Here is a 24,412-nt window from a genome sequence, read left to right on the forward strand (position 1 = left end):
TCCAACGTGTGCGGAATCATTCACTAGCTGATGGTTGCCTTACTCACTTCAGTCAAAGTGCTTGTGTCAATTAATGGCTTTGTAAAGTTACTGTGCCTTGTGGCCTCTGTCATTTACCTTTGGCTGCCTTCCCTACCAGTTTGGAGGACAGGTGATGCTCTAGGAATTCAGGTGTTGCTCTAGCAATTTCACCAAACTGTTTGGTTTTCACCATAGAGATTGAGGAAATTCCTAGAGCACCATTCAGAAGTTTCGGGGGTGGGGGGTGGGCTGCAGGGTGGAGTTTTGGGATTATATGATGCCACTTCCAGGTGATAGGCTAGGAATTTCCCCATATCTATGGTATTTACCTAAATGCTAAGTATTACTGTGTAGGTTTTACTGTGTAGTTTTGCACAGTGGTGTTTTTCACAGTGACATAGTCTGCAGAGGGAAAGAGAGAATGCCCTCTTCTGTTTTATGCGGTGCCTGAATAGGGCATGGGGATGATGGGAAGACATCACCAAACGAATAAAACCATTAAGCATAAATTAAAGTAAGAGGAAAGCCGCATTTCCATTCTGCCCATTGGGGTTAACATTCTGCAGCTCTACTTTGATTTTTGAGATAATTTAATGCATGCAGAGCCTAACACTTACTGGAATAAAAGAATGTTGCAAAACCTTGCCTAGAGGGGAGATATTGAGGTCCTTTTAGGCATAAACTGAAATCATACTTGACTGATTCATATCTAGAGCTTTCACTTGAGCATTGGAGCAAATGCTCCCCAGATTTCATTAACAAGACCCCCCTTCCTGATCAGTGTCAGGGGGCACTGATGAGATTCCTTAACAGTACCCCATTATCCAGCTGTCAAGCAAACAAATAACATGTGCTTCTTTCTTGTTGCTTCAGCGCATTCTTATGAATGGTTTGCCGGGGACGGGGTCTAAACTCCCATTTATATTATAATGGGTTTGCAGTCCTGTTATTGGGATTAGTACAAATAGAAGTTTGTGCTCTTATTGATTGCACTTATATCCTTCTCTTCCTCTAAAGAGCCCTGAACAGCTCTCAGATGGTCTACCATCCGAGCAGCTGACAATGTTCAATTATTTCCAGCCATCAAATACATTATTACAAACTAGCAACAAAGCCCATTGTGTTTAACAATACAACAGGCTCTAGCTGGGCCTTGTGAGGGTATGCGGACCTGCACCAGCCTGATTTGGCCTTAAACGGATGGAAATCAGACTGGTACAGAGCACAGGTGCACTCCAGGGCCCCAGCAGTGTTCCTGCGCCTTATACCGGCCTGATATGGCTTGCCTTTTATATAGCAGGATATTTGTGGTCCACCTTTCCCGCCGGGACTCAAGGCAGATTACACAGCGTGGTCAATACAGTCAATATCAAAGACCATTTCAATAAAACATGTAATGCATGTATCACATGCAAGTTTGGGCAGGTTTAAAAACCTTGCAGGGATCCATGAAAGAGCTGAAGAAATGCTGAAACAGAACACAACTAATTCTATGTATTCTATGTATTAAGCAATACAGGAACTGCTGAGCGGCCTCCGAGGAAGCTGTAATGGTGGCAGAAGGCAAGGCGTGCTGCTGAGACGCGCTATTTATCCCCACACATGCGCATGCGCAGGAAAAAAATGTGCGTCGTCTGAAACATGCTTACAGAACTATATAGGATGAAATAAGGATTTCAATCAGTATTCATTATTTTGATCATAACATTTAGATCATTGTATGTCAAGGGCCTCTGGTGTATGTCGCATATCAGGTTGGATTCCCAGATCTGTTCTAGTAGCAGAGGGGTTTTCCTTCAGCAGAAATAGCCTTTCCCAATTCAAGACATTCATAATAAATTATCAAGGTGTGATATTAAACCTTCAGTACACTTTTTATCTCTCCTCATGAAAGAAAGATAGAAACAAAAGAACACAACCGCACTCTATCACAGCTCAAAGGCAAAATCCTTTTGTGGTCAGGGGTGAAGCATCACTCACACAAGAATGGCATATCCTGCCTTTAAGTACTCCCTTCCTCATCAGGGCCAATCAGATTACAGTTGATTAGCATGGAGGAGGAGCACAGATGCAAAGAGGAGAGATATAAGGGGCCATTTTGTAAAGACTTCCCACGTTGTCTCTTTTGTGTTCTTTCCTCACTGGCTCACCCAATCAACTCAACATGTTGTGGCCTCCCATTCTCAGCCTTCTGGTGTTGTGGTGCACAGGTGAGAGCAGGTCAAAAACGCATCCACATTACTGTTAAGATGAGCGCAGCTGATAAGCATTGTGTATCTGACCATTTCTGCCATATACTTTTTTCCAGGTTCCGCCTCTCAGCCTGTGCTGACTCAACCATCATCGTTATCGGTGTCACCTGGGAACACAGCAAAACTGTCCTGTGTCATGAACAGCGAGTTCAACATTGGAAGCTATTATATAGCCTGGTACCAGCAGAAGCCCGGAAATCCCCCAAGATACCTTTTATATTATTATTCAGATTCCAGCAAGCACCAAGGCTCCGGAGTCCCTTCTCGTTTCTCTGGTTCCAAAGACACATCTGGAAACACCTGCTTTTTAACTATCACAGCAGCCCTGGCAGAAGACGAGGCTGATTATTACTGTGGTACTTATCATAGCAGTGGTGGCTATCAGTAAACACAATGATACAGTTAAATGGGGAACTGAGACAAAACCTGCCCGCCCATGTTTAGTGCAGATGTAGCTTTGTGGTCATCTGTGATCTAGCAGAATCTCATCCAACTTAACTTCACACTCATAAGGTGAACTGAGGCAAGCAAGTCAGCTAACCCTTTCACCAGCTTCAGCCCCCACTCCCATGTTTAGGATAATCATACTAGCCAATAATGTAAAGCTGAAAAGGAGGACTGTGGAAGCTACTTTGGGTCCCCATTAGAGAGGAAGGGGAGGTATTAATGAATTAAATAAGTAAGTAAATACATACGTAAATTTAACTGTGTTTTTAAAATTCAAACTATAATAATGACTAGAGGTGAGACATGAGTATCCTAAATAAATAGCAGTTTTTACCCAAATAGGCCATAAAAACATGAAGACAGTAATAAAAAGCAACAGACCAGAAGAACCATAAAACCTAGTACACCTAGCATTATGCCTAATAAAAAGCAGCAATTCATTGTAAGCAGCAGAGAAAAGAAGGGGTCCAAAACAGTCAAAACAGTCATTAAAAAACCTGCTCCCTGTTCACATCTGGCAAACAGGGAGTGAGCTGAACTGGCAGGTGATCAAGCATCCCTAAAATCAGCTATTTCCTCCCAGTAAACTAGGAAGACAAAGCAACTTTACTGAATGTTGAAGAGCGTAATTTGATAATGTAAAGGAATATTGTGTAGGACAGAAATCTAGAAATTGTGATGCTATCTCATTCTACATTTAACCATGCAGGGGAGCTCTTGAACTGCACTGTGTGTTTTACAACATAAAGGGTGGAGGGCTTTTTCTGCACATGCAACTTATTCCTGGTTTTCTTAGCAGTCAACGCTCACACATTGGAATGGATTTGGGCATAGTTTTTCCGCACATATGCGTAATAATAGATGTTGCAGATTCTCTGAATTCTCAGCTTTCATTCGAACCCCCCCCCCCCCAAGTCTCTAGTCTGTTCCATTGTAGAAATATGTCTTTTTGCTTATATTCCTGCAAGGGAAGAGTCTAGAGACTTACCAGCATCAGAAAAAGTGGGATGGTTTGAAAAGCACAAAAGTGGCCGCCACCACCCCCGACAGGCCACCAGGGCTTTTACAATTTTGTTTAAAATTATCATTTTCATAGAGCAATATTTACTTACCGTTGTAATAATAGATGCAGCAGACTCTCTAAATTCCCACCTTTCCTTTTTTTAAAAAGTAAGTCTCTAGTCTAGACCTTTCCCCTGTGGAAATATAAGGGAAAAGGCATATCTCCACAATGAAAGACTAAAAGACTTTCGTTTTTGTTTTTTTAAGGAAAGCTGAGAATTCAGAGAATCTGCTGCATGTATTATTACAATACTAGGTCAGTATAGCAAATCAAAAATGAGGATTAAAAAAAAGATAGATAACAAAACCAGGAGATGGGGAGGAAGGTAGTGGGGAGAAGTGGGTTGATAATGACAAACATCCAGTCATTGAAAAGAGAGTTGGAGGTGGGTAGGACAAAGAAAGCCAAAAACAACATTACTTACAATAAATAAATAAATTCAAACTCAGCTTCCAGAAAAAGAATGGGGTAAAAGTGGCCTTAAAAGAACAGGAGAAAAAAAACCCAGGGGAAATCCAAATAAACTGATGTAAAAAGTAAAGGCAAAAAAAAAAAATGTGTGCAGAACTCAGGTAATAAATCAAAGCAGCATCTGCTGCTATCAAACCAAACGTCACTATATTCAGTTATCTTCTGAAGTGAAGTAGGTTGTCTGAGCAAAATGAAATAAAATAAAACTTAACCGAGAATTTCTTCTCACTGTGGCTCTGAGTATTTGTACTACGAGAATAAACACCTCCTCCCGCAACATATACTGCAGGGCTGCCTGGTTGCCCGCTTTGGAAGGTAACCTCCAGCCCTTCCACCCCTGGGAAGAACAGCGTCACGTGACTCCATGATGTCATTTTTATCTGAAAAACCAGAAGTGATGTTACCACATCGCACAACATGCTAGGAATGCCCCTATTCTTTATTGTAAAAAACCATTAGGATTGCGAGGATTCATAGAGTGTCATGCAACACAGTGACATCACTTCTGGTTTTTCACCCAGAAATGACATTGCAGCATGAGGTGGCACCATTCCTTCCTCTATCCTCCCTCCACTGGTTGCCAGTCAAGAGCTGGTAACCCTAATATATAATCTGTGGGGTGTGAGGTTTCTCCATATAAAGGGGATGTATGATCTTTCTTGCTTTGAGCCAGGATCAGCATACTGTGAGGTGGGGCAGGTGCCAGGGCACAGGGCTGCTGGGAGGGCCCACGACCACTGAGCTCTTGCCTGTGTGCCTGCCCTGCTACCTGCCAGTGTGCCATCATCTGTTTAGTGCTCTACCATCTATATTATCTGTCACATGCACTGCCCAGTATCATTGCGGATGGATGTGTGGCTGGTGCAGAGAGGAGGCTCTTTTGGTAGTAACAGTGGTGGCAATCACACAACCACATATTGCACAGCACCATCTGAAAAAGGATGTTGAAGGGCTATTTTCTTAGTAGCAAAAGCATCGTGCTTTAGAAATTCAAGATAAATATAATGCATAAAGGAAATTTCATTCATTAAAATTGTGTGCTTGATGTCCTTGGGTCTACTGATTATTGTTTCATAAAACCATCTAACCTTATAGCTGCATCCATAGCACCAAAGGGGCGCTGCTACAAAAGAGAACACATAGGAAGCCAGGTTGAATCATCAATCACCCAAGAACAGCAAATTCTTCCCTAAATCATGAGGCCCAATCAGAATAGAGCTTATTAACATGAAGGTGGAGCAGAGATGCAAACAGGACAGAGATAAAAGGACTTCTTTTTGTAAGGACTTTGAATGGGACCTGTTTTCTTTCCTCCTTAGATCACCAAACCAATTCATCATGTTCTGGCCACCCATTCTCAGCCTTCTAGGGATGTGGTGCTCAGGTGAGAGCAGGTCAAATAGATATTCCAGTTAGGTACGGTGAATTCAGCAGATGGTGTCTGACAATTTCTGCATTGCTTTTTGACCAGGTTCGTACTCTCATCCTGTTCTGTCTCAGCCACCGTCAGCATCTGTGGCCCTGGGGGACACTGCAAAACTCCCCTGTGTCCTGAGCCGTGATGTCAGCATTGCAAGCGACCGTGTGTACTGGTACCGGCAGAATTCTACGAATTCCCCACAATTCCTCTTACAATACTCTGTAGATTCTGTCAAGGGTTATGGCTCTGGGGTCACCTCTCGGTTCTCTGTTTCCAAAGACACGGCCAGCAACACCTGGTATTTAAACATCGCAGGAGCCTTGGCAGAAGACGAGGCTGATTATTTCTGTACTAGAAGTCAGGGTACCGGTGGTGGCTGGTGGTAAACACAGCAAGACAATCAAATGGGGAACTGAGACAAAATCTCCCTTGCTCATACTTAGTACAGAATATCTAAGCTTTGCAAAGTGTAGGTTTATGCTTAGGGGACTATCTGTGATCTGGCAAGTTGATGGTTCAAATATTGTCTTACCTGCAACCCCTTAAATGCCCCTTAGGAAGTGATTCACTCTGAAATCAACCCACCTACCCACCCACCTTCATCATGGGACTAATACTAATATTGGCCTTATTTCCAACATATTTCTTTAGGTATATTTTATTGGATTTACAACAGTTTCTAGAAACTCCATCCATAAACAAGTACTTTCAGCTGCTCAAGATTTGTTAATCAATGAGTTTCAAAGGAAAGGAAAGGAAAGGAATTGGAGCAGAGCTGACTGAAAGTTAATGTCCAGGGCTTTTTTTCTGGGAAAAGAGGTGGTGGAACTCAGAGCGGAACTACAAGTGACAAAAGGCACAGATTGGACACTTCTCAGCTTCCCTCAAGTTTTGATGGGAAATGTAGGCATCCTGGTCTTGCAGCTTGGCTCTCTGATTGCTGTCCAATGGACTTTTCAACTGTCACTTGTCCAACATTCTGCCAAGCTGCCTACATTTCCCATCAAAACTTGAGGGAAGCTGACAAGTGTCCAATCTGTGCCTTTTGTCACTTGTAGTTCCACTCTCAGTGGGTTGCCCTCAGAGAAAATGGTCATATGGCTGGTGGCCCCGCCCCCTGATTTCCAGACAGAGGGGAGTTTAGATTGCCCTCCGCGCCACTGATCGGCGCGGAGGGCAATCTCAACTCCCCTCTGTCTGGAGATGAGGGGGCAGGGCCACCAGCCATGTGACCATTTTCAAGAGGTTCAGGAACTCCGTTCCACCGCATTCCAGCTGAAAAAAAGCCCTGGTAATGTCATTGTGCAGTCCTGAGTTCTACCACTGAGTTCCACCACCTTTTTTCCCAGAAAAAAGCCCTGGTAAAAACCATGCATCTCCAGTGATGGAGCACAGAATTAAGCACACAAATATATTACTAAGTAATTGTTTCATATCAATTCCACTTGCACTCAAATGTTCTCATGGCTTTGAGGAGAGACTGAAAAAGCACTCTGGAACAATATAAAAATGCCTTCCTTCTCATTTCCATAGTAGCAGGATTGGCCCAGGGAATCAAATCAGTTGTCACCAAAAAGAAAAAAAATGAATCAGGACAGCATGGCAATAAGCAAAGAATAATGCTTTCAAAAATGTATGAGAAAAAAATAAGAAGCCCTTTATACGGATGGTCACAATTACTCAGCATCATGTTAATACAGATAATTGCTTCATAAACCATTTAACCTTAGAGCTGTATCCATAGCAACAAAGTAATAAAATATGTATCTATCCCACCCTTTCAACACCTAGAGAAAAAAACAGACTCTGTTACTTATTTGTGATTAGTTCACATTAATTGTAACAACGAACCAGGATGTTATCCTGTCTGTTTAGTGCACCTTCCTCCTTGAAGAAAATTCAAATTTACCATACAAGAGGACACCAATGGGGTCACTGCTACCAAAAAAAACCCCAAACACCCTGCTTACGAGTCCAGGCTGAAGCATCAATCACCCAGAATGTCAATTCCGGCCCTTAATCATTAGACCCAATCAGAACAGAACTTATTAACGTGGAGGTGGAGCAGTGATGCAAACAGGACAGAGATAAAAGGCCTACCTATGTAAGCACTTTAGTGTTATCTGTCTTTTTCTCATTGGATCACCCAATCAATTCATCATGTTTTGGCCACCCGTTCTTCTCAGCCTTCTACTAATGTGGTGCACAGGTGAGAGCAGACCAAAAAGATATTCCAGTTATTGCTAAGCTGAGTGCAGCTGATAAGCAAAGTGTGTCTGACTATTTCTGCATTACTTTTTTTCCAGGCTCAGACTCTCAGCCTGTTCTGTCCCAGACATCATCAGCATCCGTCTTGCCAGGGAACACAGCAAAACTCTCCTGTGTTATGAGCAGTGGGTTCAGCATCGGCAGCTACTACATGTCCTGGTACCAGCAGAAGCCTGGGACTTCCCCACGGTTCCTCTTATGGTATTATTCCGATTCCAGCAAGGGCCAGGGCTCTGGGGTCCCCTCTCGTTTCTCTGCTTCCAAAGACACATCCAGCAACACCTTCTACTTAACCGTCACGGGAGTCCAGGCAGAAGACGAGGCTGATTATTACTGTGATACTTATCACAGCAGTGGCGGCAGCATTCAGGAAACACAGTGATTCAGTCAAATCGGGAACTATGACAAAAACAGTGCTTGGTTCAGAGCAGCTGAGTATTACAAAGTTTAACTTAATGCTCAAGGGACTGATCAGTCAGTCACATGGTAGGTTGGTGCTCCAGTCTCATCTTACTGCAAAGTCTTGCGGTGGCCAATAGGTAACTGATTCTCTTTCAGACTCAACCCAGTGTCTGCATTAGATGACTTACAGAAATATTGGTCTGGCTTACACTGAAGCATTTTCAACACCGTCTACCTGTCTGTTGAAAAATACGAAGGATGACTAATATCAATGTTGCAACCATTCCTCCCCACCTCCATGAACACATAGGAACAACTTTCATCCTCCATTTAATAGTGAATTGCTAGATTCGTTACCTTCTCCTGTCTATCAACATTATTTTGGAAATCAAATTAGGCATTCAGTTCTTGCTCTACCCTCTCTCTATATGAAACACTTTTAAAAATCAGTTTTGAATTGAAGCTGATTTTATAAGGACTTTCTGATAAAATCCAAAATGGTACTCCTCCACAATGTCCCTTAATTAGTTCATAGAGGATTAACTCTCAATTCACAGCTAAGGGCTGGTGAGAGACCCTAATATATAATCTGTGGAATGTGAGGTTTCTCCATATGAAAGGGATGTACGATCTTTCTAGCTTTGAGACAGGGCCAGCATCAGCATACTGCTTTTTCCTGTGTGCCTGCCTTGCCACCTGCCAGGGTGCCCTCCCCTCATCTGTTTACTGCTCTACCATCCACACTTCCTGCCCCATGCACTGCCCAGTATCGTTGAGGAAGGCTGTGTGGCGGGTGCAGAGTGGGGGCTTTTTTGGTGGTGACAGTGGTGGCAATCATTCACAACCATCTATTTATTGTTATGTATTTTAATCTCTATTCAATCTCTATTCCGCCCTCTCCAAACTGGCAGGCTCAGGGTGGATTACATTCTGTAACACTGCACACTAAAAACTTAAATTTTACCATTTTAAAACAGCAATATATAACAGTGCAATATAAACATTTAAAAGGTACCAGAAAGCAGTGCAGGAGGAATCAGCGCAGAAGGATAACAGATCCTGTTGGGCCCTGGTCTCATTGGACGGAGCGTTCCACCAGGTTGGAGCCAGGACTGAAAAGGCCCTGGCTCTGGTCGAGGCTAAGCGGGCCTCTCTGGGGCCAGGGACCACTAGCGTCCTCTGGGGCACATATGTACTGCCTGGCACCATCAGAGAAAGAATGTTGGAGGGCCATTTTCTTAGAAGCAAAAGCACTGTGCTTTAGAAATTCAAGATAAATATAATACATAAAATAAATACTATCCATTAAATTTTGTGTGCATTATGTTCTAAAAATGTCTGTTTCACCCACCATAGTGCGTGCATGTATGTGTGCTGTCAAGTTGCAACTGACTTATGGTGATCCCAGCAAGGGGCTTTCAAGGCAAGTGAGAAGCAGAGGGGGTTTGCCAGCGCCTTCCTCTGCAGAGTCTTTCTTGGTGGTTGCCCATCCAAGTACTGATCCTGCTTAGTTTCTGAGATCTGATGAGATCAGGCTATACCATGCCTCCTTCCCTCCCCCCACCATATTCCATCCCCAACAACAACCTAAAGGAAGAGTAAAAAGATATCTCCAACCCAACCATAATCTGTAACATCTCAAAAAATGAGTTCTTTTGTAGTCAGTGTGATGCACCCAGTGTGATGCACCCAGGATACCACATGCTGCCTGTAAGTATTCTGTTTAACATGACAGCCAATCAGAATAGAGTTTATTAACATGGAAGTGGAGCCAAGATGCAAACAAGACAAAGATAAAAGGGCTTCCTTTGTCAGGACTTTAGTGTTTTCTGTTTCCTTTCCTCACAGAATCACCAAACCAATTCATCATGTTCTGACCACCCATTCTCAGCCTTCTAGCAATGTGGTGTTCAGGTGAGAGCAGGTCAAATAGATATTCCAGTTAGGTACGATGAATTCAGCTGACGGTGTCTGTCAATTTCTGCATTACCTTTTGGGCAGGTTCATACTCTCATCCTGTTCTGTCGCAGTCACCATCAACATCTGTGTCACTGGGGGACACTGCAAAACTCCCCTGTGTCATGAGCAGCGGGTTCAGCATTGGAAGCTACCGAGTATACCAATACTACCGAGTGTATTGGTACCGGCAGAAATCTACAAATTCCCCCACAATTCCTTTTACAGTACTCTACAGATTCTGACAAGGGCCCCCTCTCGTTTTTCTGATTCCAAAGACACGGCCAACAACACCTGGTATTTAAACATCGCAGGAGTCATGGCTGAAGACGAGGCTGATTATTTCTGTACTACAGGTCATGGTACTGGTGGCGGCTGGTGGTAAACACAGTGAGACAATCAAATGGGGAAGTGAGACAAAATCTCCCTTCAAACTCAGTACAGTACATCTAAGCTTTACAAAGTGTAGGTTTATACTTAGTCATCTCAAGTGTCATCTCTGAAATAACAGCCTCTCATCTGCTTTGCAGGACTAATACTAATATTGGCCTAATTTATAAGGATGAACCATTTTGAATGCTGTCTATGTGTTTGTTTTAAAAATATAAATATGTTAAAATTAAATATATTATATTTTTTGGAATGTAATGGATAGATTCGTTCCTTTCTTGCATATATCACCATCGCTTCTAGAATTAGTTCGTTGATTCACACGATGTCTTGCCTCGTGTCAATATCAAAGACAAAAATCTGTTATGTTTCCAGATATCCTATTGCTGACTCTTTGAAGTAACATTTCCTGGTGAATTTTTGAGATGGGAAGGACGCATACAGGTTAGCACTGCAATAGTGGATGGAATTCAGTACTAACTGAGCTTTCTCCCACTACTTTCTGACGTGGTTATGGGGAAAGGATCTCAGGCAGGAGCAGGAATATGCACTCCCCTTCAAAAATAATATGGACTCCTCTCTTCTCTAATTTCCAATATATTTCTTCCAGTATATTTTATCAGATTTACTACGCTTTCCATACATAACAGCTGGAGCAGAGGACAAACACTTCCTCTTTATTTCCTGAAGACTATTCCCAACTGACTGATGTGAACAAATGTGGTCCGAAATTCCACTACCCATAGAAGAGATCTTAGATGAAAGCCGCCGGATGAGAGCAATTTATTTGCCCAGAATTGTGCAAAGAATTCTATAGCAGTTTTTTCAGCAATGTTCAGTACTAAACATCTCTAGAGGTTGCCTAGAGTAGGGAACCAGACCTCTAGAACCTGTGGACAAACATCTTAGATAATTACTCAAAATGTGATTGGCCAGGCTTGAAAACACTTGCAATAGTAACATCCTAGGTAGTCATGGCAATTGCAGTTAGGACCTCTAGGGGGTACTCTTGATCTATAAACACTGGAGAAGATCAAAGTGGCCAAGAGGCTAAAGGTAATAGAGCTGCCAGCCTCCAGGTGGTTAGAAACAACAAGTCCGGGAATAAACCATTAGCCAACAATTATATTGTATAATTTTCCTTTTTAAATAAGTGCAAAGTGCAAAAGTGCAAAAAGTGACTTAATAAATATACAATTCAATAAATACAATCAATCAAAATCCTTTTCCTATGTCCAAGTCGTTATGGTAAATGCTTATGTCCAGTAAAACCATTTTACCTTAGAACCGTATCCATAGCACCAAAGTAATAAAATATGGGTCTATCCCAGCCTTTCAACACCTACAGAAAAAAACAGATTCTGTTACAAATAATTACTGCACATTAATTGACACAAAATACCAGGATGTTATCCTATCTGTTTAGTGTACCTTCTCCCATTAAGAAAAATTCAAATAGAGCATAAAAGACAACCCCAAAGGATCACTGCTACCAAAAGGGGGGGGGGAATCCTTATGAGGTCAGGCTGAATCATCAGTCGCCAAGAAAGACAAATCCTTCCCTTAATCATGAGGCCCAATGAGAATAGTGCTTATTAATATGGAGGTGGAGCTGAGATATAAACAGGACAGAGATAAAAGGCCTTCCTTGACGGGACTTGAGTGTTATCTGTCCTTTTCTCACTGGATCACCCAATCAATTCATCATGTTTTGGCCACCCGTTCTCAGCCTTCTACTAATGTGGTGCACAGGTGAGAGCAGGTCAAAAAGATATTCCAGTCATTGCTAAGGTGAGTGCAGCTGATGAGCAAAGTGTGTCTGACAATATCTGCATTACATTTTGGGCAGGTTCATACTCTCAGCCTGGCCCTGTTCTGTCCCAGACATCATCAGCATCTGTGTCGCCAGGGAACACAGCAAAACTCCCCTGTGTCATGAACAGTGGATTCAGCATCAGCAGCTACTATATGCACTGGTACCAACAGAAGCCTGGGACTTCCCCACAGTTCCTCGTATGGCATTATTCAGAGTCCAGCAAGGGCCTGGGCTCTGGAGTCCCCTCTCGTTTCTCTCCTTCCAAAGACACATCCAGCAACACCTTCTACTTAACCATCACGGGAGTCCAGGCAGAAGACGAGGCTGATTATTACTGTGCAACCTGGCACAGCAGTGGCAGCAGCTGGTGGTAAACACAGTGATACAATTAAAGGGGAACTGAGACAAAATCTTTTCCCCGTGCTTGGTTCAGAATGACCAAGTTTTGCAAGGTATAGCTTTGTGCTTAAGGGAACAATGTGGATGGTTGGTACTTCAGTCTCATTTGAGCTGCAAACTCTTGAGATCCCCTTAGATAAAACATCATCTCTCTCTTTTTTTTACCACCCTTGTTTGGGCCTAATTGAGAGATCAAATAGGCATGAAAGAATAATAGATGTGCTAGTAGAAGTTTTATTTAATGACACACCTAAAACACTTGCTAACACAGGACTGTGCATCACCAGACAGAAGCTGCTGCTGATTAACTCAGTATAAGAGAAGAACCCTTGTATTCATGATTTCATGTCCCATTCCCAAGCTTTTTTTGTTGTCCCTCCCTCACTTCTGGCAATTAATTGGCCTGCCTGATGAGGCAAGAAAGGCTCCCATACTTCTATCCTTTCACAGAATGTGTAAAACAGGAAATGGCATCTGCACAGAGGAAATAGGGAGAGAGTAAAACAGAGTTCGGCAGGAGAGCAATTTCTATTGCTGCAAGGTGGAAGGGAGGCAAAATAGGCCCTGCCCACCCCAAAGGAGGAAGAAGGCCCACCCCTGACCTTGCCCACCCCTGCCTTGGGGGGAGAGGGAAAAAGCAGGCCACCATGACTCCCACCTGTCTTGCATACACACACCTTATAACAACAACAACAACAACAACAACAACAACAACAACAACAACAAACATTCAATTTGTATACCGCCCTTCGGAACAACTTAATGCCCACTCAGAGCAGTTTACAAAGTATGTTATTATTACCCCACAACAATCACCCTGTGAGGGGGGTGGGACTGAGAGAGCTCCAGAGAATTGTGACTCACCTAATGTCACCCAGCTGGCTTCAAGTGAAGGAGTGGGGAATCAAACCCGGCTCTCCAGATTAGAGTCCCGTGCTCTTGGTGACCACTACACCAAACTGGCTCTTCAGTTTGTACAGGGTAGGGGCCTCTCACTTGTGGCTGTACTTTGCCTGCTGTACACGGGGCAGAAGCTGGTGTCTTGCAATGGCTCCCACCTCACAAAGGGCCACCCCATCCCCTGCTTCAGTTCCATTGGTTGTGGAATCCAGTTTTATTGCATTGTTCATGTGCTGCAATATACAGTCTTGGTTGCATTGTCTTTTAGAATTCTGCAATCTGCTTTGAGTCTCAGCGAAAAAGAAGGATGATAAATGAGCTATGCAAGGATTGTCCATTTGTCATGTGAGGTTTGAAAAATGAATTGCAATTTTGAAAGAATGCATCCTTGGCATCTCTGCTGATGGATCACTGAATTTGGCATTCTGTTCCAAATAAAATTACCAAGTGGGCATTTCATGTTAATTCCTCCTGCACTCAAATATTCTCATGCCTTTGAGGAGAGACTGAAAAAAGCGATCTCTGGATCATTAAAAAATGCTCTGATTAAGTCGTGTTCATAATAGCAAGACTGGCTCAGGAGATCAAGTCAGCTGTTGAAAAAAGAATGTGGATTGAAAAACTGATATGTAGACCATAAAAGTTTCAAAAATGTATGAGAAAAAAGAACGAGTCCTAACATGGAACCAAAGAATATTTTCACCCCATTTCATCTCATTCTCCCCCCTTACTACAACCCCCACGGCACATGCCTTTTGTCTATGCAGATCCTATAACCCGCAGCATTCCTTCCTTTCTCATCAGCGATAAAGCTGGCCGGCTCTAACCCATTGATCAGGAAGGTCAGAATTACACGGGACAATTTAATGCAAATCGTTTGCCCATTAAAACCATCTAATCTTACACTTCAGTCCACAATCAAACTGATACAAAGGTGGATCTTTCAATACTTAGATGAAAAAGGGATCCAGTCTCTGCTCAGTTCAGCTAATTGAAAAATATGATCATATATGCTGGGTTTCCGATCATATCCCTCCTCCTAGATTAAGAACGGTTTAAATAAACCAGCCCAGCCGTAGCCTCTTGCAAATCTAAGACAGAAGCCTTCTGAGGCCGGGGTGACATTTTACTCACTTAAGAATGGAAAACCTTGCCTTTAACTCCTCCCTTAATCATACAGCCAATTGACTTGTGCATGATTAACATGAAGGCGGAGCACAGGTGCAAAGAGGAGAGATATAAAGGGCCAGGATTGAAACCCATGCCATTGCCGATGTCATCTTTTCTGTTTCCTTTCCTCACTGGCTCAAGCAATCAACTCATCATGTTCTGGCCACCCATCCTCAGCCTCCTAGTGTTCTGGTGCCCAGGTGAGAGCAGGTCAAAAACCCACTGAAATTCCTGCTAAAGTGATGCAAAGTCAGTGCAACTATTTCTACAATTTTCTTTTTGCAGATTCGTACTCTCAGCCTGTTCTGTCTCAGCCACCATCATCATCTGCGTCCTTCGGAAACACAGTAAAGATCCCCTGCATCATGGGCAGTGGGAAAAGCATCAGTGGCTACCACATATCCTGGTACCAGCAGAAAACTGGGAATCCCCCAAGATACCTCTTACGCTATTATTCAGATTCCGACAACCATCAAGGCTCTGGGGTCCCCTCCCGTTTCTCTGGGTCCAAAGACACATCAGGAAACACCTGCTATTTAAGCATTGCAGGAGCCCTGGCGGAAGACGAGGCTGATTATTACTGTGCTACACCTTATAGCACCAGTGGCAGCTGGAAGTAAACACAGTGATACAATCCAGTGGGGAACTGAGACAAAAGCTTCCGCCTGTGTTTGGTTCTGAACAGCTGCACTTTCCAAGGTGTAACTTTGTGCTTAAGAAGCTGAGATCTGGCAGGTTGGAGTTTCAAACCCATCTTTGCTGCATGCTCATGGATTGATCTTAGGTGAGCCAATCATTCTCATCCTCATCTTTCCTTCTGCAACATGGGACTAATAATAATATTTTACCTATTACATTTTACGTATGTGCTTAATAAGGCAAAAATGGCATATTTAATATATCATTCGTTGACTATTTCTTGTAATTTTGAATGGGTTTGTTCATGCTTTTTTTTGGTGAGTTTTTTATTTTATTTTATTTATATTATTTGTAATCTGCCTCTCTCACTGAGACATTGTAAGCCAATCCAATCAATAGCATGAGACTGCTAAGCAATGTAATAATAATAACAACAACATTTGATTTATATACCATCCTTCAGGTCAACTTACACACTCAGAGCGGTTTATAAAGTGTGTTATCATCGTCACGACAATCACCCTGTGAGGTGGGTGGGGCTGAGAGAGCTCTGAGAGAGCTGTGATTGACTCAAGACCACCCAGCTGGCATCAAGCAGAGGAGTGGGGAATCAAACTGGCTTTAATAACAACAACAACAACAATAACATTTACACACTACCCTTCAGGACAACCTAATGCCCACTCAGAGTGGTTTACAAAGTGTGTTATTATCTTCATGACAATCACCCTGTGAGGTGGGTGGGGCTGAGAGAGCTCTGAGAAGCTGTGATTGACGCAAGGTCATCCAGCTTTCTTCAAGTGGAGGAGTGGGGAATCAAACCCGGTTCTCCAGATTAGAGTCCTGCCGCTCTTAACCACTGCACCAAACCATTACACCAAATAGGATTGGGATTGCAGAAATCTGAAACAAAGCAGAAATCTAAACAAAACATAAGTATTAAACATGACATATTAAACAAGCAGTAAACAGTACTACATAAGCAGAAATACAATGCGTTGAGAATGTGATGATGCAACAGATAACATACACTATACACAGTAGTAAAGTCCAAATGACCTTCGCTCATTTGAGCAGGGCCTTCTAAATGTATCATCCTGCAAATGGGCAAGTTCAACAGCTGCCTGTACTCATGCATTCTCTGTAGAGCCCTTTACTTTTGTTTCTGTCATTCCACAAACTCTGCAAAGCAGAATGGTTCAGGAAGGCAGTTTTATAAATGTAATAGGCAGGGGTCGTTTTGAGGGGGAATGCACCGGAACACAATTCCAGCAGTTCCCCACAGAGGTCACATGACACGTGGCCCCACCCACTTGACTCTCAGCCATTTTGGGCCCGTTTCAGCCTGGATTGGAGCCGAAACGGCCTAGATCGGGCCTCTGACAGGTAGTGGATCACTCTCCCACTTAGCAGCGGCCCAATCCTGACCATTTTGGGCCCCTTTTTGCCATTTGGGGCCCAATTTCAGCCCTGAATGGCCAGGATCGGGTCCAAAACAGCCAAGATATGTCAGGGGCTCTGGTATATACAAATCAGTTATGCTAATGACACACTTCCGGTGATGTCAAGGGGTGTGGCACATGCTTATGAGTTCTGCTAATGAGTTCCTCCAGCTCTTTTTCTATGAAATGACCCCTGGTAATAGGGCTATATTATAACAAAACCATTCAGGAAGACATTTTTTCAAAAGAACTGTAACTGTGAACTATACCACTGGGTATAGCATATATTATCTGTTTGCTGTATTTATCATCCTTCCTTCATGTAGTAACATTTTCTCATGTACTAATGTTTTCTACATTGTTTAACGCTTCATGTCTAATACTTGTTGCTTTGTTTCCGGCTGCTGTAATCCTAGTTTTATTTCAGTGCTTATTAGATGTCTTATCTTATTGATTGCATTGAATTACATTGTGTAATCCTCCTTGAGTTCCAATGAGAAATGTGGGCTATAAATAAACTAAATAAAAAGAATTAAAAATAATATGGCCTGAAATTCCATTGCCCATAGAAGAGAACTCAAACGGGTGAGAGCCATTTCCGTGTTCATAATTATGCAAATCATTCTGCTGGAGAAGACGCTCTTCAGGAAATCAGGACTAAAAAAAAAATCTCTAAAACCTGCAAAGAGTAGCAAAGCAGTGTTCAAACAGTCTAAAATAAATGCGATTAGGAAATTCTGCAAACACTTTCTATTGCGTTGAAATGATGGTATAATTACAGTAATTGCAGTTCAGATGACCACTAGAGGGCAGTCGTAATCTATAAATACTGGGATAACCTATTTGCTTTCTGTCCTCAAGCAGGGAAGGGAAGGAGTATAGATGGTGATCAATGCTCCAGTGCAATGCTTTGGAGTTTCTCCAAGAAGGAATACATGGAGTGATACACTGGGCTCATTTCGAGGGGAAACGTGCTGGAACACAGTTCCGGCAGTTCCCCAAAGAGGTCATATGTCAGCTGGCCCCGCCCACCTGACTCTCGGCCATTTGGGGCCTGTTTCAGCCTGGATTGGGGCCGAAATGGCCCAGATCGGGCTGCTGACAGGTGGTGGATCATTCTCCCATTCAGCAGTGGCCTGATCCTGACCATTTTGGGCCCCTTTTCAGCCATTTTCAGCCCCTTTTTGCCATTTTGGGCCCAATTTTGGCCCTGAATGGCCAGGATCAGGTCCAAAACAGCCGGGACAGAGGATGTCAGGGCTATGCAAATCAGTTATGCCAATGACACACTTCTGGTGATGTCAAGGGGTGTGGCATATGCTAATGAGTTCTGCTAATGAGTTCCTCCAGCTCTTTTTCTATGAAATGACCCCTGGTGATACAGATGTCTCACTCTTGCTGCAAGTGTGTGTTATGTATTTATATATATACTCAGCACTGACAAGAGGAGCACACTGACTTCAACTTGTTTTAAAAAGTAGTCCCGTGACAGACCTGGGATATTGCTACAAGCATAGAAACAGATTTGTCTAGAGCAGTGGTCTTCCTCCTTTCCATACCCAGGACCCACTTTTAATCTGCAAATGGCAACCTGGAGCCTAACGAGCTGCAAGCATGTGACATCACACTCATGTGACAGGAAAGGGGGAACCAGAGTTGTGATAGGGCAGTGGGCAGCAGATTAAGAAAGCTGAGGGCAGGAAAAACAAGCTGAGCATTGGAAGATGTACTGTAGTAAGGAACAAGCCACGGGTTAAACTCATGGAGGAATAGTTGCTACCACTAAGTAATTGTGTCTCACTATCATTCTCCTCTTAACAAACATGCAAATGGAAGCAGGATACATGGAGCCCTTGCTCCCTAGACATGCACACTAGGAAGAGGTTCTAAAAAGGTAGTGGGAGTGGGTGGCAGCTCCAGAGCTATGGATAATCTTATTTAATGGTTTGACAAAATATTTTTAAAAACATGAGTGTGAAGAACTGAAGCCTGGGAAATCCAAGAGGCATCTTCAATGATACCTCTTCAAGTCTGCTGAAACAAAGATGCTATTCAAGTAACGTGCCTCTCACCACCATCAAGTGTATATTCAATATGGTTATCCTGTCATCTTTCACAACATTCTGATGAACAGAAGCTTTTACAGTGCCATTGGTGATTGTGAACACACAACTACCAGGATCTGACTGGGGCAGAACACATCCCACCCACCAAGTCATCTAAATAAATGTAGGACCGAAAAAAATACCGAACCCAATTCCAAAATACTTGTTTCTCACAGCTAAAAGTTAACTGAAATATGATATCTGATTGAAGCACCCTCGTCCCAAATAGCACACCGTTCCTTCCAGTATTTCTATACCAGTCAGAACCAATCAAATTAGAGCTGATTTACATGAAGGTGCAACACAAATGAAAACAGGACACATATAAAGGGCCCTTAATGTAAGAATTTCCAATGGTCTTGGTTTTGTTTACCTTCCTTATTAGGGCCACCGATCTCATCATCATGTTCTGGCCTCCCATTCTGAGCCTTCTAGTCATCTGCTGCAAAGGTGAGAGGACATTGAATATACACTGAAACATTGCCAAGAGAAATGCAGTTGAGAAGCAGCACAAATGTAACAGCTTCTGCAATATTTTTTCTCCAGGTCTGAACTCCCAGCAAGTGATATCTCAGCCACCGTCATCATCGGTGTCACCGGGGAACACAGCAAAGCTCCCCTGTGTCATGAGCAGTGGGAACAGCATCAGTGGCTACCACATATCCTGGTACCAGCAGAAACCTGGGAATCCCCCAAGATATCTTCTACGCTATTATTCAGATTCCAACAAGCACCAAGGCTCCGGGGTCCCCTCTCGTTTCTCTGGGTCCAAAGACACATCTGCAAACACTGGCTATTTAACCATCACAGGAGCCCAGGCAGAAGATGAGGCTGATTATTACTGTGCAACATGGCACAGCAGTGCTTGTCACAGTAACTCAGTCAAATGGGGAAGCCAAACAAAAACCTCTTCTATTCGCTGCAGGAAGCTGAATTGCACATGTTTATCATGCAGAGACAACATCAGACCAATAAAACCATGAGGCGTGAAGGAAAGGAAGAGTAAATTCACATTACAATGTACAGAGTCAGATTACACTTGGTGTAAACTTTTAGATTTAATGTCAGATCTACATGGAAATTGATTGAAATAGATGCTGCAATAACAAAAAGGAGAGAATCATAGAATAAAGACCTCAAAAAGAAACAAACAGCCGTGAAAGACTAACTAAGTACAATGTATATTTCAACAATAAAGTACTAAATACAATAAATATATAAACTCAGTTCTATATTTGTTTTTTCCAACAAAACACCATGTAAACATTGCAATTTATACTGAGGGCAACTGATATACTGAAATCTCACAGTCAGGCAACAGGAAATATGAGACAACGTACCATTCAAGATTTCTAAGGATTAAAGTGCATAGTGCTTATTACTAAAGTGTTCAGTATTCATATGGTACCAGCACCTAATACTCTGAAAAACGATCCAAAAGTGCCAGTGCCTTATCAATACACTAAAATGATAGTGCCTCTCAGTGCTTTTAGAACATATAAAGGTAAGTCCCCTGTGCATGCACCGAGTCATTACTGACCCATGGGGGGATGTCACATCATGATGTTTTATTGGCAGACTTTTTACAGGGTGGTTTGCCATTGCTTTCCCCAGTCATCTACACTTTACCCCCAGGAAACTGGGTACTCATTTTACTGATCTCAGCAGGATGGAAGGCTGAGTCAACCTTGATCTGGCTACATGAACTCACCTTCTACCGGGATCAAACTCAGGTCATGAGCAGAGCTTGGGCTGCAGTACTGCAGCTTACCACTCTGCGCCATGGGGCTCTTTAGAACATATGCAATGTACAAAATTTCAGACCCAGATCACAGTCCAAACATTTGAATAAATACAAAACAAGTTAAGACTTCATATAAACACCTGAATAAATAGATCAGTTAAAGTCTCTCACAATACAATGTATAAGAATTTCAAGAATTGGCTGTGATTCCAAAAGTTCAAAAGTCGGGATGCTCCTTTAAATTTCTTCTGTGTGCAACCACAACAGGCAAGCTAGCACATATTCTTCCAGTTACAAAATGCCTTCCTTGTGGCAGTCACAAACACAATATTTGCCCTGCAGGAGGTGTTACTACCTGGCCTGGTGTATGAAATTGACACGACTTCTCTTTATATTTTGTTTGTGACTACCACAAGGAAGGCAATTTGAAATGGGAAGAATATTTGCTAGCTTGCCCATTGTGGCTGCAAACAGAAGAAGTTAGAAGTGGTTGCACACAGAAGAAATTTAAAGAAGCACTCCTACTTTTGAACTTTTGGAATCACAGCTGCATCTTGACCTTCTTATACACTGTATTGTTGAAAGACTTTAACTGATCTGTATGTTGCTTTAAGTATGACCCTACTGGGCAGTTCTATATTGTATAATGTCAGTCTTAGAATTGCTTGTGCGCTGTTTCAGCATTTCTTCAACTCGGTATTGAATTGTTTGCTAATGTTATATCTTTTTATAAAAATTATTTTTAATAATGTTATATCTTTGTAAACTTGCATTTATTTAGATAGGTTATACAGGGTTCAGCCTTATCAGATTGTTGTTTTTATTTACCCTAGGGCAGTGTTTATTGAAATGTCCTTGATACTGACTGTACTAATCTCACAATATGTAATCTAACTTGAGTCTCAGTGAGAAAGGCAGACAATAAATAAATATGCTTACAGTAGAGAAGCCATGTATAGACCCTTTAAATAAATAAAATATTAAGAATTAGTCAGTTCAGAAAACACTTCTTATTGAATTGAAATCATACTATGACCACTAGAGGATGTCCTTGGTATATGGTGCTGCAGTTGATCTCTCTAGTCAAGCAAGGAAGGGAAGAAGCACAGGTGCTGGTTGAGCAATGCTCTAATGCAATTCTTTTTTTTCTTCAAGCAGAAGTTTGTGGACTAATATGGATTCTCTCTCTTTCTCTCTCCCCTTCTGTGTTTTTGTGAATATATGGACCTCAAATTGTTTCAGCATTGGAAATGGGGAGTACACACAGTTTTCAGCTATTTTAAAAAAAAGTTTAATGACAGCTGTAAGGCACTTTTGCAGATAGCTTCATCTATAGCAGTGGTTTAACATAATTATGCCTCAACATGGTTGAGACAGCCTGAACCCTGAGTCACTTCAATGGCATCCTCCAAGATTATTCTTTAAGACCACCGAAACCAATATAACAAATTCTTCAACCAACAAGCTCCTTGCCGCCATCAAGTCCATCAATTGTACAAAGTGGTTAAAATGAGTATGGTTTCCAACTTTCTGATGCATAGCAACTCCTATAGCGCATTGGTGATTGTGAGTATGCAAGTATTTATATTTATTTTATTTTATTCAGCTTATACCCCGCTCTTCCCACAAGCGGGGTCAAGACAGCTTCCAACAAAGATATACAATTTAAAACATACAATAAAACATCAGAACATGAACCAAGTAGTATGAAAAAATCCACATGCCTCTGTCAGGCTACTGTGAGATCACTATAAAACACGGGAACCACCATGCTATAAATCCAGGGCAGTTGCAAAAGAGGGCATGGCTGTCAGAAAAGAGGGACAAAATGCTGGCTCTTCGTCAAAGGCCTGGTGGAACATCTCTGTCTTGCAGGCCCTGTAGGATCTAACAGGGCTGATGCAGAACATACCCTGCCTGCTGAAGACATTCCAACCCAGTTCCAAAATACTGTCACAGCACAGTCATGAGATCTGATTGAAGCATCCCTCACCCAAAATAACACATCCTGCCCTAAAGTATCCTTGTGACTGTCAGGACCAATCAGATCAGGGCATATTAACATGAAGGTGGAGCACAGATGCAAACAGGACAGGTATAAAGGTCTGTTTAATGTAAGACCTTCCACTACCATCTGCTTTGTTTTCTTTTTCATCGGGCCCACCATATCCCAACATCATGTTCTGGCCTCCCATTCTCAGCCTTCTAGTCATGTGCACAGGTGAGATGATGACTGGGAATATACATTGAAACATTGCTAAGATGGACGCAACTGAGAAGCAGAGTGAGTGTGACCAAGTCTATGATTTTTTTTTCCAGGTTCAAACTCACAGCTTGTTCTGTCTCAGACCTCATCAGCATCAGTATCACTAGGCAACACTGTGAAGCTCCCCTGCGTCATGAGCAGTGGAGTCAGCATCAGTGGCTACTATGTGTCTTGGTACCAGCAGAAGCCTGGGAGCTCCCCACGATACCTCTTAGAGTATTATTCAGATTCCAACACACATCAAGGCTCTGGGGTCCCCTCTCGATTTTCTGCCTCCAAAGACACGTCCAGCAACACCTGCCATTTAAACATCGCAAGTGCCCTGGCAGAAGATGAGGCAGATTACTATTGTTCAGTATGGCACAGCAGTGCTTGGCACAGTGAAACAATCAGAGGGGGAACTGAGATGAAAACCTTTTTTATATTCCCTGTGGGGCTCTGAATTGTGCACGTATATAATGCAGAGATATCGCCAGGGTAATAAAACCTATAGACCTAAATTAAGAGTACATTACAATGTACATAGATTTACCTAAAACTCACTCCCACTGGATGGGATCTAAATGAAAATTAATTGCAAATAGAGCCCAAGAGATGCTGGAATTAGGCACTAAGGCAAACTCAGCAAAACTTTATTTTTAGTAGTTACTAGAGTTCTTTTCAGTGTACTACAAAGCCAAATTTGGCACGTGTTCAGGATTTTCATTTCATCCTATGCTCTTTCCTAGAGCCCATTTAATCATCTGGCACTCTAAAGGCTTATTTCCCATTCATTTCAGTGTTTTTTTATGAATGACGTAAGGGTGGGAGCAATTCTAATATACAGTGTCAGTGATCTTCAGTATGAATTCTAATTAATACGGACTGAGAGAGAAAATCAACATGTCTTTGTTATATGGGCAGTAGATCTTGCCTACCAGCCTGCGTTTGGTGCCCATCAAGCAGGCTAGCAGGGGGGGGGGTGTACCATGGAATAGCAGGAGGATCATTTGATGCTATAGATCAATCAATAAAGTTGTGGCCAATGTTCCCAAAAGCACAGATTTCAGTTTCTTATATGCACACAACACTAGCCTCATACCTGCCAATACAACTGCAATGAAAATTATGGGTCGAAAACTGGGCATTGGCCTTCTTTAATACTTGGGTGGAACAGAAAGAAAGTGTTGCTTCTATTTGAAGGGGAGTCACTAGAAGGAAGGTGTCTGTTGCCTGAGGGGAGAACGGGACACAACTTTTCC

General features: G+C 42.5%; 1 protein-coding gene and 1 gene segment (V, D, J or C); both read left to right on the top strand.

The window, feature by feature from the left end:
• LOC129341162 (immunoglobulin lambda-1 light chain-like) overlaps window positions 1-24,412 on the top strand; it is a 256,067-nt gene that overhangs the window by 120,183 nt on the left and 111,472 nt on the right. The window lies entirely within an intron of this gene.
• On the top strand, window positions 2,147-2,661 carry LOC129341164 (immunoglobulin lambda variable 5-37-like). The segment is given in 2 exon segments: window positions 2,147-2,231; window positions 2,330-2,661. Coding segments are annotated over 2 exon segments (378 nt in total).

The sequence above is a fragment of the Eublepharis macularius genome, chromosome 13, assembly GCF_028583425.1.
Source record: "Eublepharis macularius isolate TG4126 chromosome 13, MPM_Emac_v1.0, whole genome shotgun sequence".
NCBI classification, from domain to species: domain Eukaryota; kingdom Metazoa; phylum Chordata; class Lepidosauria; order Squamata; family Eublepharidae; genus Eublepharis; species Eublepharis macularius.